At 41.6% G+C, this 15,952-nt stretch overlaps 1 protein-coding gene across 2 annotated transcripts in view; it reads right to left on the bottom strand.

The window, feature by feature from the left end:
* The window catches only part of PCCA (propionyl-CoA carboxylase subunit alpha), a 403,241-nt gene that overhangs the window by 181,974 nt on the left and 205,315 nt on the right, over nt 1-15,952 (bottom strand). For both annotated transcript variants that reach the window (XM_082700821.1, XM_082700820.1), the window contains exon 17: nt 8,405-8,515. In XM_082700821.1, coding sequence (XP_082556947.1) covers nt 8,405-8,515 — 111 coding nt within the window. The remainder of the gene's footprint in view (nt 1-8,404; nt 8,516-15,952) is intronic.

Here is a 15,952-nt window from a genome sequence, read left to right as displayed (position 1 = left end):
TATTGAAAAAGAAAGCCAACGTTGGTGGCATCACAATTCCGGACTTCAAGCTCTATTACAAAGCTGTCATCATCAAGACAGCATGGTACTGGCACAAAAACAGACACATACATCAATGGAACAGAATAGAGAGCCCAGAAATAGACCCTCAAATCTAATTGCAATGGATACCATTATCAAGGTTAAGGTTTTCTTTTTAACTTGGGGTACCATATGTATTGTATGCATACAATACAATACATTATGCATACAATAATTTTGAGGTACCATTTGCAAGGTACCAGTTGCTATTAAATGGGTCCATTTTAAACATGCAATTCAAGAGTTTTGACAAATGTGTGTGCCCATAGAAACACCACAACCATCTACTTAGAAGTTTCCCCTACTCCCAAATGTTCCCTTGAGTCTCTCCAATCAAGACCTCTACACCTGCTTTCCCTCCCTGGCCTCATGCAACTAAATGCTTTTCTAGTTTCATATAAATGGACTCTTCTCTATCTGGCTTCTTTTGAAAAAAATAGTTTTGAGATTCACTGATGTTTTGTAATGAATCAGCAGTTTCTAACATTTTTACATTGAGAAGTAGTCCTTGGCCTGAATATACTGCAATTTGTGTAGCCATACATGCCCTGAGGGATTTTAAAGTAAGGGGGAAGATGTGATTTGGTTCTGTAAGTGAACTCTGGCTGCTGAGTGAAGATGAACTAGAAAGTGCACTAGTGGCAGGAAGGAAGCCAAGTGAGAAGGCTGTTCGGAGTCCAGGCAAGAAGGCAGCAGCTCGGGCTGGGGTGGCATTCTACTCTGGTGCTGAATGGAGACGTGCCTGCATTGATCAGCCACAGCAGACACATTGCACTGACATTTGTAGCAGGTTCGCATCTGGAAAAACCTGCGAAGTTTCAATGAGGGGGGTTGAGAACACCTGCTGCCTATTAACTCCCAGCAATGAAAACCCCACACAGGGCAAGTCTTTCTGCTGACCGAGGAATCCTAAGCACCTAGAACTTCAGAATGTAGACAAAGTGTATTTAAATACTTCTTGATTCCTCCTATCCCTTTGTCAAGTGCGAAGGTCACAAGAGAACACTGAAATCTGACACCTGCCTTTCACCTCTGCCAATCCTGGTGAAGATTCACAAGCATGATCCTGGGGGGTGGGGGGGCCTGAACAGTGAGGCGGCAGAAACATGGAGAACCTCCAGTATGGCACACAGGACAGACACCGCCTCACACTCTAGTGGCAAATGTCTTCATCGGCAGCAAGTCCCTCCCACTTAAAAGTTAGAACCCTAGGCTGAGAGGAGCTCTAAGACTTAGTTTCTCAAATCCATCTTTTGAAAACTTCAAGAGCATTAAAGCTTGAAATCTCTACTGCATTCTCTGGTGATGACCGGTTGGAAAAAGGTGCAGCTCCTAATTTAAAAAGCCTTGGTCTTTTTTTTTTTTTTTTAAGATTTTATTTATTTATCAGAGAGAGGGCGAGAGAGCAAGCACAGGCAGACAATGGCAGGCAGAGGCAGAGGGAGAAGCAGGCTCCCTGCCAAGCAAGGAGCCTGATGCGAAACTCCATCCCAGGACGCTCAGATCATGACCTGAGCCGAAGGCAGCTGCTTAACCAACTGAGCTACCCAGGTGTCCCAAGCCTTGGTCTTTTTTAAACAGTTTCCAGTATCCGGAGACCCGAGACCACCACCTTTAACCTAATGGATTCAGTACATACTTGCGAAAGAAAGAAGAAATTCCTCCTCACATTTGTCCTCATCTTCTTAGCCTTTGTGGGGATTGGGGAATAGGTGTGTGGGGGGGATTTCAAACAAGAGCCCCAAACTCCAAATAATGTCTAGGTTCTCCCAGCCTTACTCATTAAGTTGGTGGTTACCACGTGGAGGTCAAATCACAGAGCAGCACCTCCAAGGTCTGTGACATACCTCTGTAAACCTCGTGCCGTTATCAGTCCCTGTTCATGACCCAGTTTCTAAGAAGCCTGATCTGTGTTCTCTTAAGTGGCTTTAGTTCTGTCACCTATTTTTAAACAGTCATCTGGTGCCTCCCTTCCCATCCAGTGTTGGCTTAAATGATCATGACAGACATCCTGATCCTGAGCCGTGCCTGTCCTCCCTTTGTGGGATGTGGCTTCGCTGGCCGTTTGCTCCATGCGTAGGCTTCATGTGTTGGCGGATGCGCAGTAATCTCTCGGTGGCTGGTTAGGTTTCTCATAGAAGGATACTCTACCATGGGGACTGAGGGTATGTGCCTGCCTGCCAGTATATTGGGAACCACGTGCGGAATGATGGTTGAGAGAGGGGTCATCACCACATTCAGTATGTCCACACGGACTCAATCCTCTGTCCAAACGTGCCAGGTGTCCCTGGGTAGAGGAAATCTTATTCTCTATGGATAAAACTCTCAAAGCTTTTTCCGGGGGGGTGGGGGGTGGAGAGAAGAGCCACCCTCCTCTGAAGAGTTAGAGAGGAAATGTGGAGAAAATCTTCCACAGATTTTAGACAAGAGTCTTGCCTATAGGAATTCCCCAAGGTATCTGAAATTAATAGTGGCTAAGACTTCTGCAGGGTTCCATGGTGATAATGAGCTATTTCCCAGTTCTTCACATTGTCAGCTTAGGATTCAACTTTCTTAAGTTGCTAAGTCAGTTAAGAATCATCTTTTGGTCTATGGCCATACCACCCTGATGCGCCCGATCTCGTCTGATCTCGGAAGCTAAGCAGGGTCGGGCCTGGTTAGTACTTGGATGGAAGAATCATCTTTTGGCTCTTCATTTTCCAGAATGCTATCTCCTCTTTGTCCTTATGGGCTTGCATTTTTAAAAGACTAAATTCTAAGGTGCCTGGTTGCTCAGTGGGGCATGTGATTCCTGATTTTAGGGTCAAGAGTTCGAGTCCCATGTTGGATGAGGAGCCTACTTAAAATTAAATAAATAATAAAAACAATAAATAATAAAGCCAAGTCAGTGGTTGGGAGAAATGTCTATGTATTTTCAGATTTATTTATTTATTTTTGCGAGAGAGAGACAGAGAAGGAGAGCATGAGGGGAGGGAGGGAAGGGCAGAAGACGACTCCCGACCAAGCGGGGAATCTGATGTGGGACTTGATCCCAGGACCTAGGGATCATGACCTAAGCCAAAAGCAGAGGCTTAACTGACTGAACCCAGGAGCTATTTTTTTTTTTTTTTTTAATTTATTTGTCAGAGAAAGAGAGCACAAACAGGAGGAGCAGCAGGCAGTGGGAGAAGCAGGCTCCCTGCTGAGCAAGGAGCCCCAAGGCAGGACTCAATTCCAGAACCCTGAGATCATAACCTGAGCCAAACAGAGACTCTTAACCACTGAGCCACACAGGCATCCTGTCATCTTTAACTCAAATTGGTTAAAGCACTTTCTTCAGGCATTTCCCCCAAAAGGGTATATACAATGATTTATTTCTGAATCTTTATTTTAAAATCTCTTTTCATAACTAAGAAACAAAGGATTTATTAGTTGGGTATAGCACTCTTCGGTCAAGTTCTTTCTAATGAAGTAGATATCTTAAGATTTTCTCATTCCCAGTTTATAGGGTCTAAAGATGATTTCAGTCTACATTCTCCGCATATGACTTGGTATTTCTTTTTTTCTTTGTAGAAACTTCAAAAATGTTTTGTTCTAGGTATGCCTTTAAGAGCTACTTTTTATCATTAGTCTTATCTGAAACTCAGCAAATCTTTCCAGTGACACCTCAAGGTTTTCTCAAGAACAGTGGAAAAAAAAAAAAAGAAAGAAAGAAAGAAAGAAGAAAGAAATCTCCCTTATTACTTCTTTTTAAATTCACCTTCCTTTATTTGTCCATTTTCTCTTCATGAAACTATTATGTACGTACAAAATCTCTTGGGTCTGCCCGCCACATCTCTGATTTCACACATTCTTTCCTTCTCTATACCTTTTTACTACATATTTTGAGAAACTTCCACTTATTTCTTAGGGTCACTAATTTAGTTCTTAGAAGTGCCCATCCCATCTTTTGTTTTGCTGAAACTTCTAAAAATGACAGTTCTTAGTTTATTAAAGTCCTCCTCTAATTTAATGTCCTTAATTAACTGTTCTTACTATTTTTCAGTAAGCTCAGTCATTTGACTCCCTTCGGAGTTCTAAAATAACTCCCGTTCTCAGGGGTTCCTCCAGGTCTTCCACTCTACAGATCCTTTTCCTTTGTCCCAATGGCTCTGTTTGCCAAAGGATTAGGCACCGGTTTGCTGGTAAATGATTGCCAACCAAGCTGGGTATGAAGGGAAAGGAAACACACCAGCCTACAGCATTTGCCAGTTTCCTTGTGGTAAGTACTTTCTCCAAGGCTGATTTCAAACTACCAGCGTCTCATGAGAAAAGACAGACGTGGCAGAGATGAGCAGCAGCAACCTTACACAGTCCTTGAAGAGGAGCTACAATGGTCTAAACACTACCTCATCCTCCTTGAACTCATCCTTGATTCCCTCCATGCTCCAGACTCTCTGCTTCTATCTTCACTTAGCACTTATTTTGTCCTGTAGTTAGTTCTTTATGTATGTACTTCTCTTGTGATGTAAGCTCCTTAAGTGCAAGGAAAATACGTTGTTTTTCAATTTCTTCGAGAGCCGACACCAATTATTTGTTGATTGATTTTAATGGCTGAATTTTTTTTTAAATATATTTTATTTATTTATTTATTTGACAGAGATCGTAAGTAGGCAGAGAGGTAGGCAGAGAGAGAGAGTGAGAGAGAGAGGAGGAAGCAGGCTCCCTGCCAAGCAGAGAGCCCGCTGTGGGACTCGATCCCAGGACCCTGAGATCACGGATCTGAGCCAAAGGCAGAGGCTTAACCCACTGAGCCACCAAGGTACCCATAATGACTGAATTCTCAAAAACAACACAACTGTCCAAGTATCAGAGTACCACTATCACAAGCTAGACCCTAAGACATGAGCTTTTACTGCCCACCTGCCTGGGCTCACCAACCTCTGGTCCAAAGTTTTCTTACACTCTTCTTTCCAGTTTCTCTCAGCCAAAAGACCCTCCAGGCATAATATCCTGCAAAACTGAAACTCACTGATTTCGTTACACCACTTCCGAAGGCACAGAAATACAGAACTAAATTTAACGGCAAAGAAAGAAGTATAATTAATGGTATATTACTTGTGTTGAATCAGATTTTCCCTAAAGATATGCAACTTTCCAGAAGAGAAAAATAATTCTGCTCATTTCCTTTGATAGGGCTAGAGCTTAAACTGTAGCAAGGGAGCAGAGAAAGGAGTCTAAAATGTTCAGTCCAGGCCAATTGAAATGATAGTTCTTGAAATATTTTCTTCCTCATCTTCCCTTAACTCCAAAATCAAAATATCATCCTCCCCATTTTCATTTATTTTCCAGAATCCAAGAACAATATTTTTTCAACATCAGAACCTAGTAAGTATATATGAAGAATACATTCCTGTGTATCCTATGTTTTAGTTTTAAGCAGAGTCATTCCAAAGGTCAGTATTAGAACCTTTAGTAACACTGTCCTAGTCTACAAATAAATTGGGATAATAAACATATATAACAGAAAATTTTAACGCAGTCATAAAAACAGGCACTTGCCTGTGAGCAGTGCCTAGGATAGCTGGACAGATGGGAAGCAGACGGGTAATCCCAAAGGGGCAAAATGACCTGGCCTCAAACATATGGAGAAGATCCTGGATTAACTTCAGTGGCCACTTCCTGCTGTCTCTTTCAGGCACGTATATCAAACAATCAAAGACGATACAGTTCAATGTATCAAATACCTGCTCTAGGGAAAAACAAGGAGAGGCAAATAGAATGATATGAAGAACAAGAGATAGCAGCCACTCAGAGAAGAACGGACATGAAAATAATATGATGGGAGACAGTAAGACATCCACGTTAAAAATTCCAGAGCTAGGTGGGTATTTCTGAAGTGCTTACAGGCAGCAACAACATACAGCATACTCTAAAAACCTGTCATGATTTAGGATTTTGAATCCTAGCGGAACTGAAGGAATACCGAAATAGGAAGTGGAAACTCTAAGTTCAGTTACTGGCTTTATTATATTACTGGCCATGTTGCCTTCTCAATCTCTCTGAGCTTTTGTTTCTTCACATGTAAAATAAAGGCAGAGATTAAATAATGGTCCTTCTAACAACTTATAATAATTTTTAAAACTGTGTTCCTATCTCGTACGAGCATTAAGAGAATTACAGAGTCCGTGCTGGTAACGCCCTATCAAAACAAAAATGTAAGATACTAAGTTTATCCTGGAAAATAGCAATATTAGGTTTTTAAGTAGAATTCTGAGTTTTCTTAAGAACACGGAACATTTTGTACTACTGCCAAATGTACAATATATAGTAACCTATATATTTAGAATTTAGAAATTCTAAATGCTTCATTTTCTTCTCCACAGTAATGAGACCTAACACCAGATATGTGTAATACAGACATTCGCATAAATATATGTATGCATATATATGTTTGTTCTAAAAGTTCTCGAAGTGTTCCCTGGTTGTCTCCTTCTGCCCACTGTTTCATAACACATCACCTTCACGGATGCATGAGCCAGGAAGACATAAAAGCATACAGATGGGGGTGCCTGTGCGGCTCACTTGTTAGGCGTCTGCCTTCATCTCAGGTCATGATCCTGGGGTCCTAGGATCAAGCCCCGCATTAGGATCCCTGCTTGCCAGGAAGCCTGCTGCTCCTCCCACTCTCCCTGCTGTGTTCCCTCTCTCACTGTGTCTTTCTCTGTCAAATAAATAAAACCTTTAAAAAAATATACTTAAAAAATAAAGCATACAGAAATCCGGAGTCTACGTTGCAACTTACTGTAACTTTTAAGTAAAACTTTAGAAAGAACAAGAGGCCAGAATGTTAGGATCAAAACAGAACACACTGGTAATCTAGATGCATGTGCAGTTAAAAATACCCAATGTCATCCCTTCTCATCCATACTATCAATAAGATTTTTAACCATAATTCATTAAATATTTACTTAGTAACTATTATGTTGGAATTGTCAGATGTACACTTAAAAGCAATAACATAAGTGGTTCCTGACTTCAGGAACCAGCAGTAGACATCCGAATGAACTAACCACACAAGTGTAAAATTGTGTAGTTCATGTTAGGGTTATATTTGTAAAAATTCAAAAGTTCAGGAAAAAGAACATATTATTCATTAGTTTTTTTCTCTCAAGGTCCCAAATAAAAATCATTTTTAATTTCCCTTGATACTAAAGATAAAACTCTCTGACACTGAAGTTTTAAAAGAACATTCAAACCAGAAACGCTGTCCTATAAAATCTAAGCTAAGAAACTGCTTTGTAAATGCTTTCAAAAGCCTAATACATGAAGCGGACCTGAATTTATACACAGAGCCTAATATGACTGACTGATCTCACACACTGAAGCACTCTAAATGGATATAAATAACACTTGTCATTTGTGAAAGAAAAATCTCATCTTCATATATGCCCAAATTCATCGGAAACATATGTACATTCTTCTGACTTCTACCTGAATAACATTACTATTAAGTCACACAGAAGACCTGCTGGTTTCTTTATCTCACATATTAACCACGTTTTTAATGCTCACTAATGGGATTTCTCTCTCTCTCACTTGAGCAATTTTTTTTTACCACTGGAAACACGTACTGGTAACTCTACAGTGCTAAATTTCACATTCCCATCATTACTTTATTAAAAGCTTCATTTTATGAATAAAAACAATAATCTTGGGGCACCTGGGTGGTTCAGTGGGTTAGAGCCTCTGCCTTCGGCTCGGGTTGTGATCCCGGGGTCCTGGGACCGGTCCCGCATCAGGCTCTCTGCTCGGCAGGGGTCCTGCTTCCCCCTCTCCCTCTGCCTGCCTCTCTGCCTACTTGTGATCTCTTTCTGTCAAATAAATAAATAAAACCTTTAAAAGAAAAACAACACAATAATCTTCCTAAACATCTTCATTTCCATTAAATAGCATGCAGTATTCTGAAATTTTTGGTGCTAATTTTCGTAAAGTTTTAATCATTAGAGCTCCTGCATATCCCCATATAATGGAGCAGCAGGGAATACAAATTTGAATTGGCGTTCAGAAACCAGAAGATCAGGTAGGCTAATGCTCTGTCTACATGTTTAGTTTCAACACTGGACTCATACCACATTGTACATAGCTGAATTCCTCACTCAACAAAACGATGGATTCTTGCACATTCATGAGTCACTCATGAATACTCAAAATCACGAATGTCAACAGTCTAGGATACTCTATGTTAATAAATCAAGTACAGTATGGGCTAAAAGCCTTAATTCCAAAATAGAAAAATTATGCATGATAATAAGGTATAAAAGTAATAACTTTAATACAGTAAAATACTTCAGTGCATACAAACCTTTAAAGCCATCGGGATATACATCAGAGAGAAATTTAGTGTTGATGTCTCCTTCTATAAAGCGTGAGTTGATTATCACCTCTCGGAGTAATGCAATATTATGTGTAACACCTAAAAATAAAACGGTATCAGATCGGATTAGAGAACAAGTCAGTTAAAAGTCTCTTCCCATCTACAGCAATTTATCATCTGTGTCTTATGACCAAGCAAAAACCAGGCAAGACTATTCATCTCCTTGACTTCAGGTAACAAGAAAAAATGTCTGAAGCTATGGTAGCAATAAAACACCAAAAGCAAACTTCAGAAGTTTATGCTGCCAAGTCAATTCAGGAGGGAAATTAATGTCTTTTCAGTAAACAGTGAAAAAATTGAAACAACTAGATATGCATATGGGGAAAGAAGAAAAACCCTAACTCAGACCATATACCAAAATTAACTCAAACTGACCACAAATCAAATGTAAAACCTAAAACTGTAAGACTTACAGAAAAATACAGGAGAAAATTCTGATTATCTTGAGGTAGGCAACTGATTCTCGGGTAGTACACAAAAACCATGAGCCACAAAAAAAGAAAGTATATTTTATCAAAAGTTGAAAAAGTCTGCTTCAAGGAATACAGTTAAGCAAATGAAATGGCAAGCCACAGACTGACAGAAAATGTTCAAAACACAAACATCAGACAAAAAGCTTGCATCTGGAATATATAAAAATGTTTAAAATATCGTAAGATGACAGGGATAACAATGGGGAAAGGATCTGAAGGGACATTTCACAAAAGAAGATACACAAATGAAAAGTTGTCGCACATCACCATCATCAAAGAAATACAATGAGATGTCCCAAATACCAAATTTAAGTGGCTACAAGACAGAAATAGCGTATGTGTCAGTGAGGATGTGGGACAACAGAAGTGTCACACACCGTGGTGGGGATATAAACGGCACAAATACTTTGGAACTGTTGGGAAGTTCTTAGAAAGTTAAACACATACTCACACATATGATTCAGACTAGTACCTCCTGAATATTTGCCCAAGGTAATAAAAATATATATCTATACAAACAGTTACACACAAGATTATTAGCTTCATTTACAATAGTCAAAACTGGAAACCGTCTAAATGTCTGTCGCTAGATGAATGAATTAGCAAAATGTGATTTATCCATTCAATGGAATTCTATTTAGCAATAAAAGGAAATGAATTACTAAAATTCGCAAGGATGAGGGCGCCTTTTGTGGCTCAGTGGGTTAAGCCTCGCCTTCAGCTCAGGTCATGATCACAGGGTCCTGGGATCGAGCTCCCCATCAGGCTCTCAGCTCAGCAGGGAGCCTGCTTCCCCACCCCCCACTGCCACTCTAATTGTGATCTGTCAATTAAATAAATAAAATCTTTTTTTAAAGTTTTATAAAATACACAAACTAATTATGCTGAATTTAACAAGGCTACTGTAGAAGTCTGTTAATGTAAAATTTCAGAAAAGGTCTCAACAACCTACAGTGACAGAAAGCACATCACCTGGTTGCACTGGGACAGGGATAGAAAGACGGTGGATTGAAAAGGCAATGAAGAAACTTCTGGAGGTGATAGAAATATTCAGTAGCTTGACTGTGGTGATGGTGATAGCTTCACAGGTGGACACATGTCAAAACTCATTAATCTGACCACACTACATTAGAGAAGTCCACTATGTCAAGTATACTTCTGTCCGCAGTAGAAAAGAAGAAAGAGAGAAAGAAAAGAAAGGGGAGGGAAAGGGAGAGAAGCTTGTGATCCAACAGGAAACTCAAACACTGAGCCTAGTACACAAGGAGTCCTACAAAGCTCAGTTGGTTGTGGTAGCTGTGGTAACTGTGGTAAGTTGTGGTAACTGCCACAAGAAGCATTCGAAGGGCATCGGGGAAGTTCTGTGAGACAGAAGGACTTCAGGAAGGGAGTATCTGATTTTGGTCACACACATTACAAAGATGTAAAGAGGAATAAAAAGGGAGGATGGATCTTGTCAAACCCAGGGGAAGCAGGAATTCGCTCAGGCTTCCACAAGAGGAGCAGGACTGGAGCGTGAGTTTTGCTAATTCCTTCCACCCTCTCCACCCCACTTCCTTACCATCCTCATCTGCACGGTTCTGCTGCAAAACCAACCTCGAAAGCCCGATTCTCATCTTTCTAGTCAATCTAACAGAGTGCTCACTTTCATGAAAATAATTCCAAAGGAAGCAAAGAATCAGACCATCAAGCCCATGCACCAGATCTACCCCTGACCTTGGGTAAGCTACTTCGCCTCTCAAAGATTCAGTTTCCTCATCTGTAAAATGCTGGTCACAACAGAAGCTATCTGGCTTTATCATCCTGAGGTCTGAAGGACATGATGCTTGAGGCACTACCAGCCGCCGGCGCTGGCACATTAATGTTGAGCTCGTTGTCATCCTGTCATGCAGACGGCCGCAGCGCAGAAGAGAACGTGCAGGACAGACACATCCCACGGCAGCCCCGCCGCACCCAGAGCCTCTGCGACGACCTCCCTCCCTAACTTCCGGTTTCACACCCGGCACGGGTCCCATTCCTCCAAGTTTACAACTCTTTATTGACAGGACACAGCCATCCTAATAAGCAGCAGTCAGAAAATTCAGCCTGCAACCCCACCCCCCCCATGTTTAGAAATCAAGTGTTTCTGGAATACAGCAGTGTTCACAGCCGACGTTATGCGCCACAAGAGTCCAGCAGTTATAACAGCGACCGTGTGACCCACAAAGTCGAAGCTGTTAACTAACTGGCCGTTCCTGCAAAAGGGTTGCTCCCATTTGCTATAAGGTTTTCAGCAATGTCGATACTCTGAGCGAATTAATTATTACCTATCAACACTGACTCTGTGGCTACTGCCCATATGCAATGAGGCATCACAGGGAAGACAGTGTGAGCCAACACTGAGCAACAGTATGGCGCCCGCTTTGGGGAACTTTCCGTAACGAGTCACAGAATAAGAAAATGGCAAGCAGAAAAGAGATTTAAAGGTAAGAACATCATGATTCAGAGAGACTGAATCATTTATCTCAAGTTTAATAAAACAGAAATTACAACAGCAGTAGATGTTGAAAACTATGGCAGCCCGTGGGGTTCCCCTAAAAGGTCCTCTTCATTTTTTCCACAGTAACAGAGCCTTAGGAGAACAAAAGGACCCCATCTGTCTTACAGCTGGACCTGACAAACTAATTCCTAGAGGAGGGGTGGAAAGGTAAAGCAAAGCATCCAATTCCAGCCCTGCTTACTTGAAAAGAATTGCTTGGGCTTCCTTTCCTGCCTTCTCCTATGGGCTTCCTGATACAGCAACGCCACTCTGGAAATGAAGGTGAAACACAGGAACACAACAGGGGTGTGGAGGGGGCAGGGGTGTATCTCCTGGAATGATTACAGAACACAAACCTGCCCCCTCAGCACAGACCAGCCCAGAAAGTTAAATGAGAAGTAAATAATTTTCGGGGTGCCGGAGTGGCTCCGGCAGTTAAGCATCTGACTCTTAATTTCGGCCCAGGTCGTATCTCAGGGTTGTGAGATGGAGCCCCATGTTGGACCCACCTTGAGATTCTCTCTCCCTCTCTCACTGCCCCCTCACCCCCCTCAAAAAAAAAGTAAATAATTTTCTATCTTATTTATACCACTGTATTTAAAAATCTTTGTTACAGCACATTAACCTGAATCTAATGTATACATATGGGGGGAGAAGGGCACACCTTTCAATTTGATTTCCTCTCTCTGAGCCAACCAACTTAATACATCCAACTAGGCATTGCTCTAGGCATCTCTGCACGCTAGACCATGCAGGCTAGCAACCATGCGCAAAACTGAGTATCTCCACTCCTGCCTCAGGATACCCTATGACTAAAAGTTCTAAAAAAAAAAAACAACCTGGTGGGTTAAGCCTCTGCCTTTGGCTCAGGTCATTATCTCAGGGTCCTGGGATCGAGCCCCACATTGGGCTCTCTGCTCAGTGGGGAGCCTGCTTCCCCCTCTCTCTCTCTGCCTGCCTCTCTGCCTACTTGAGATCTCTGTCAAATAAATAAATAAAATCTTAAAAAAAAAAGTCTGTAATCTACTCAAACTGCCTCAAAACATTTAGAGAAAGTTCCAAATTAAAATATTAATGCCCCTCCCATAGCTAAACCTTCATGGAAGAAGTTATTAGCTACAGACAATGATCTAGTAAGTACCATTCACAGGACACGCCCTGGACAAAGGCGCAGTTATCCCAGCCTTGCTCCGTGGGTAATGACTTAGACAGTTTTTGACAACTAACAGTCAGAAGTCTGTTGTGATTATGCATATTTTTATGAGGAAAGTATTGGAAGGTATAAAAAACTTCTGATGACACAAATATAACTAACAAATCATTGCAAAAATGTGACATCTGCCTATATTACAGGTGATATTTGGGTAAATGAAAATGATGTGCTAGGTGTGCTTAGAAAGACGAACTCAGTAAGCAAAAATTTAAAATAAAAGACTCCTATGAAAGGGAATGGAATCCTTTTGCTGTATGTTTTACAAACAGACAGAACTAAAGCACTTTTGAAGAAGAAAAGGGTACGGCTCACCAGAGAGATTTCTATGCACTGGCAACAACAGATGTGGCCTTCCAGGAAGAGGAAAGTAGGAGAGACTTAAGGCAAATCTTCCTGGCTGGGAGACGAAATAGAGAAAGACACAGGAGGACACAAAAGCAGGTAATAAATATCAAGAAGAAACTTAAAATACTTAAGAATTCTCACTGTTGTTAGGGCGCCTGCATGGCTCAGTCAGTGGACTGCAGCACTCTCGGTTTCGGCTCAGGTCAGCTCAGGGTCCTGGGACGGAGCCCTACAGAGGCTGCCCGCTCAGGCATCCGAGTCTGCATGAGGTTCTCTCCCTCTCCCTCCCTTCTGCCCTTGCCCTGCTCTCGAGTGCACATAGGTACTTGTTCTCTCTCTAAAATAAAATCTAAAAAAAAAAAAAGAAGAAGAAGAAGAATTCTTACTGTTGTCCAAAGCAAATGGAAAGCACCAGGTATTTCTGTGGGGAGAACTAAAGGAAGTACACGATGGCCAAGAGAGTGAGCAAAGGAAAGAGGGTGTATGTGGAAGCGCAACAGCGCCATGCCGGCCGAACAGCCGTGCAACGCTTCTAAGTCTCTTAAGGGCAACCAGAACGGGTGAAGCAGGGCAGGTACAACCAGGTCTGAGCGCCAGGAATCACGCAGGCTGCTACTGGGAAGGGCACGGGGGAGGGGTGGGGAGTGAGGATGGGAAAAACCATTAGCGGACAACCGCAGGAGACTCGCTGAAAACCGGCAAGGCCCCCCATCCCCCACCCCCACCCCCACCCCCCGCCACACCCTCAGCACCGGGCAAGGGTGAAAGCAACTGGGTCTGAAAGAGATTGAGCAGGCTGAGAGGGCGTGGCGACGCAGCGGATAAAGAATGAGGGAGACGGGCGCCTGGCTGGCTCAGTTGGAAGAACACGTGACCCCCGATCTCAGAGTTTCAAGCACGAGCCCCATGTTGGAAGTAGAGAGATTGCTTAAAAACAGAATCTTATGCGACGCCTGGGTGGCTCTGATGGTTAAGCATCTGCCTTCAACTCGTGATCCCACGGTGCTGGGATCGAGTCCCGCATTGGGATCCTTGCTCAGTGGGGAGCCTGCTTCTCCCTCTGCCTCTGCCTGCTTGTGCTCTCTCTCTCTCATTCTCTCTCTCTCACAAATAAATAAAATCATTTTTAAAAATAATAAAATAAAATCTTGTATTTAAAAAAAAAAATGAATGGGAGTGATGAGTCACTTCTGGCTCTGGCGCGCTACACGATAGAAACCACCACTTCATAGAAAAGAAACAAGTTGAGAGGAAAACATCGGATTCACTGTGGAAAAGTTAAACTGGAGAAGCTTGGAAGAGGAGACTGGTGGTGTCCAAGGGTTCAGAGATCAGAAGAGAAGACCAATTGGGACGCAGAGCCACCCAGAAAACAAAGAAGACAAAGCCAGCAGTGTGTAACTTACTCCTGCACCATAACTGAAGTTTTGGAAAAAAATATGATATTAAAGAAGGAGCTGGAAAGGATGAAAATTAGAAGATCAGGGTGCAGCTGGATTTTATTTCCCAAAAAAAGTGTTCTTATGTGCAAATTAAAATTTCAGAATGTTTCCATTTGTTAGTTTATGTGTAAATAGTAATTAACATAGAAGGGCAATGCAAACTCCCAGGCTTTTTGACCTTCAGTTAAATAAAAAATAATACTGCTTGGACTCATATTTTGTATCTGACTTTACAAGCTCTCCCATGACAGCCTAGTGACAGTATAAATTTTCTTGTTCCTCTGTGAGGCCGATGCCAAAGTAGCTGGCATCAGACTGTCTTCAGGAAACCCCAACATGGATTTCAGAAATAATGATGATCTGAACAATAAGATTGCTTTCTGACACCCAGGGATCAATTTGTGACTGAAGACATCAAAAAATTAAAATGTATGCAGTTTTCCAGGATAAATGGTACGTTGCACTTTTATTCCACATTCAAAGTTGAAAAATAAGTGATTTTTGAAAACGTTAAGTCAAAGTTATTATAAGCAAATATTAATTTACATTTTGGATATCAAAGAGCAGAGCCATTCAAGCACACAAATGAAGCCCAGACTTTCAAAAATCTTTCTACTTGACTAGTAAATAGAGCATGAAAACAGACTTTTATCTTGCTAAAAGAGGCTTCAGGAATAAAATTACTACACAAAAGCACTTTCTCTTTAAATGTTCTCTGAATAAAATATTACCGATTACTATGCAAAACCCACTCATTATCTGTTTCTCTTTCCGAAGGACAAGAAGATGAAACAGTGGCTAATGGCAGACAACCAAAATCTAGGTGCCTCCACTGACTCCAAAGACTACTGTACAGTAATTAGTTCTAAAGCCAAATGGGGGACTAATCAAAAAACTGTTTTCTTTTCCTAAAAGCTCAAGAGAGCAGATAGATGGGGAAAAAATCATGGAACTGTTAAGAGACAGCCCACACATCTGAAAGTTATCATTTGTACGGAGCTTACTTTCTTTCCATGTCCCAGGAAAGACAGTACTCCTTAAACCGATCCTTGTTCAAACATGAAGTCGGTCACAGAGGTACTCTGAGACACAGTTTATAACTTCAACGGTATTATTAATCACATACTCATAAAAATTATGGCTCTGAGTTTTAGACAGGGAATTCAAAATGACCCCTGCCAAAGTTCACAGGGTCCCATCTGTATGGGAAATCACGACCAGGCCCACAGAAGAGAGGACCCCGAGGAGCCGCTTTCTCCCGACTGCCTGCTGTTTCCAAAACACTGGCCAGACATTAGCTGCACACAGGGCCAGGATCAAACGGAGGCCAAAAGCCACTGCTTATTTCATGGGGACTCAGAAATTAACTTTAACCAAATTACATTTCTGCTCTCAAGATTTTTTATGTTAACAAAAGCTCACAATCAACTTAGGAGAAAAAATATTATTTGAACAACTAAGTGGTTAGCCAACAAGACAGCAAGC

Source organism: Mustela nivalis (assembly GCF_964662115.1).
Source record: "Mustela nivalis genome assembly, chromosome: 15".
Taxonomy (NCBI): domain Eukaryota; kingdom Metazoa; phylum Chordata; class Mammalia; order Carnivora; family Mustelidae; genus Mustela; species Mustela nivalis.
Note: the sequence above shows the minus strand (reverse complement) of the source record. Positions and strands in the feature narration are given on the sequence as shown.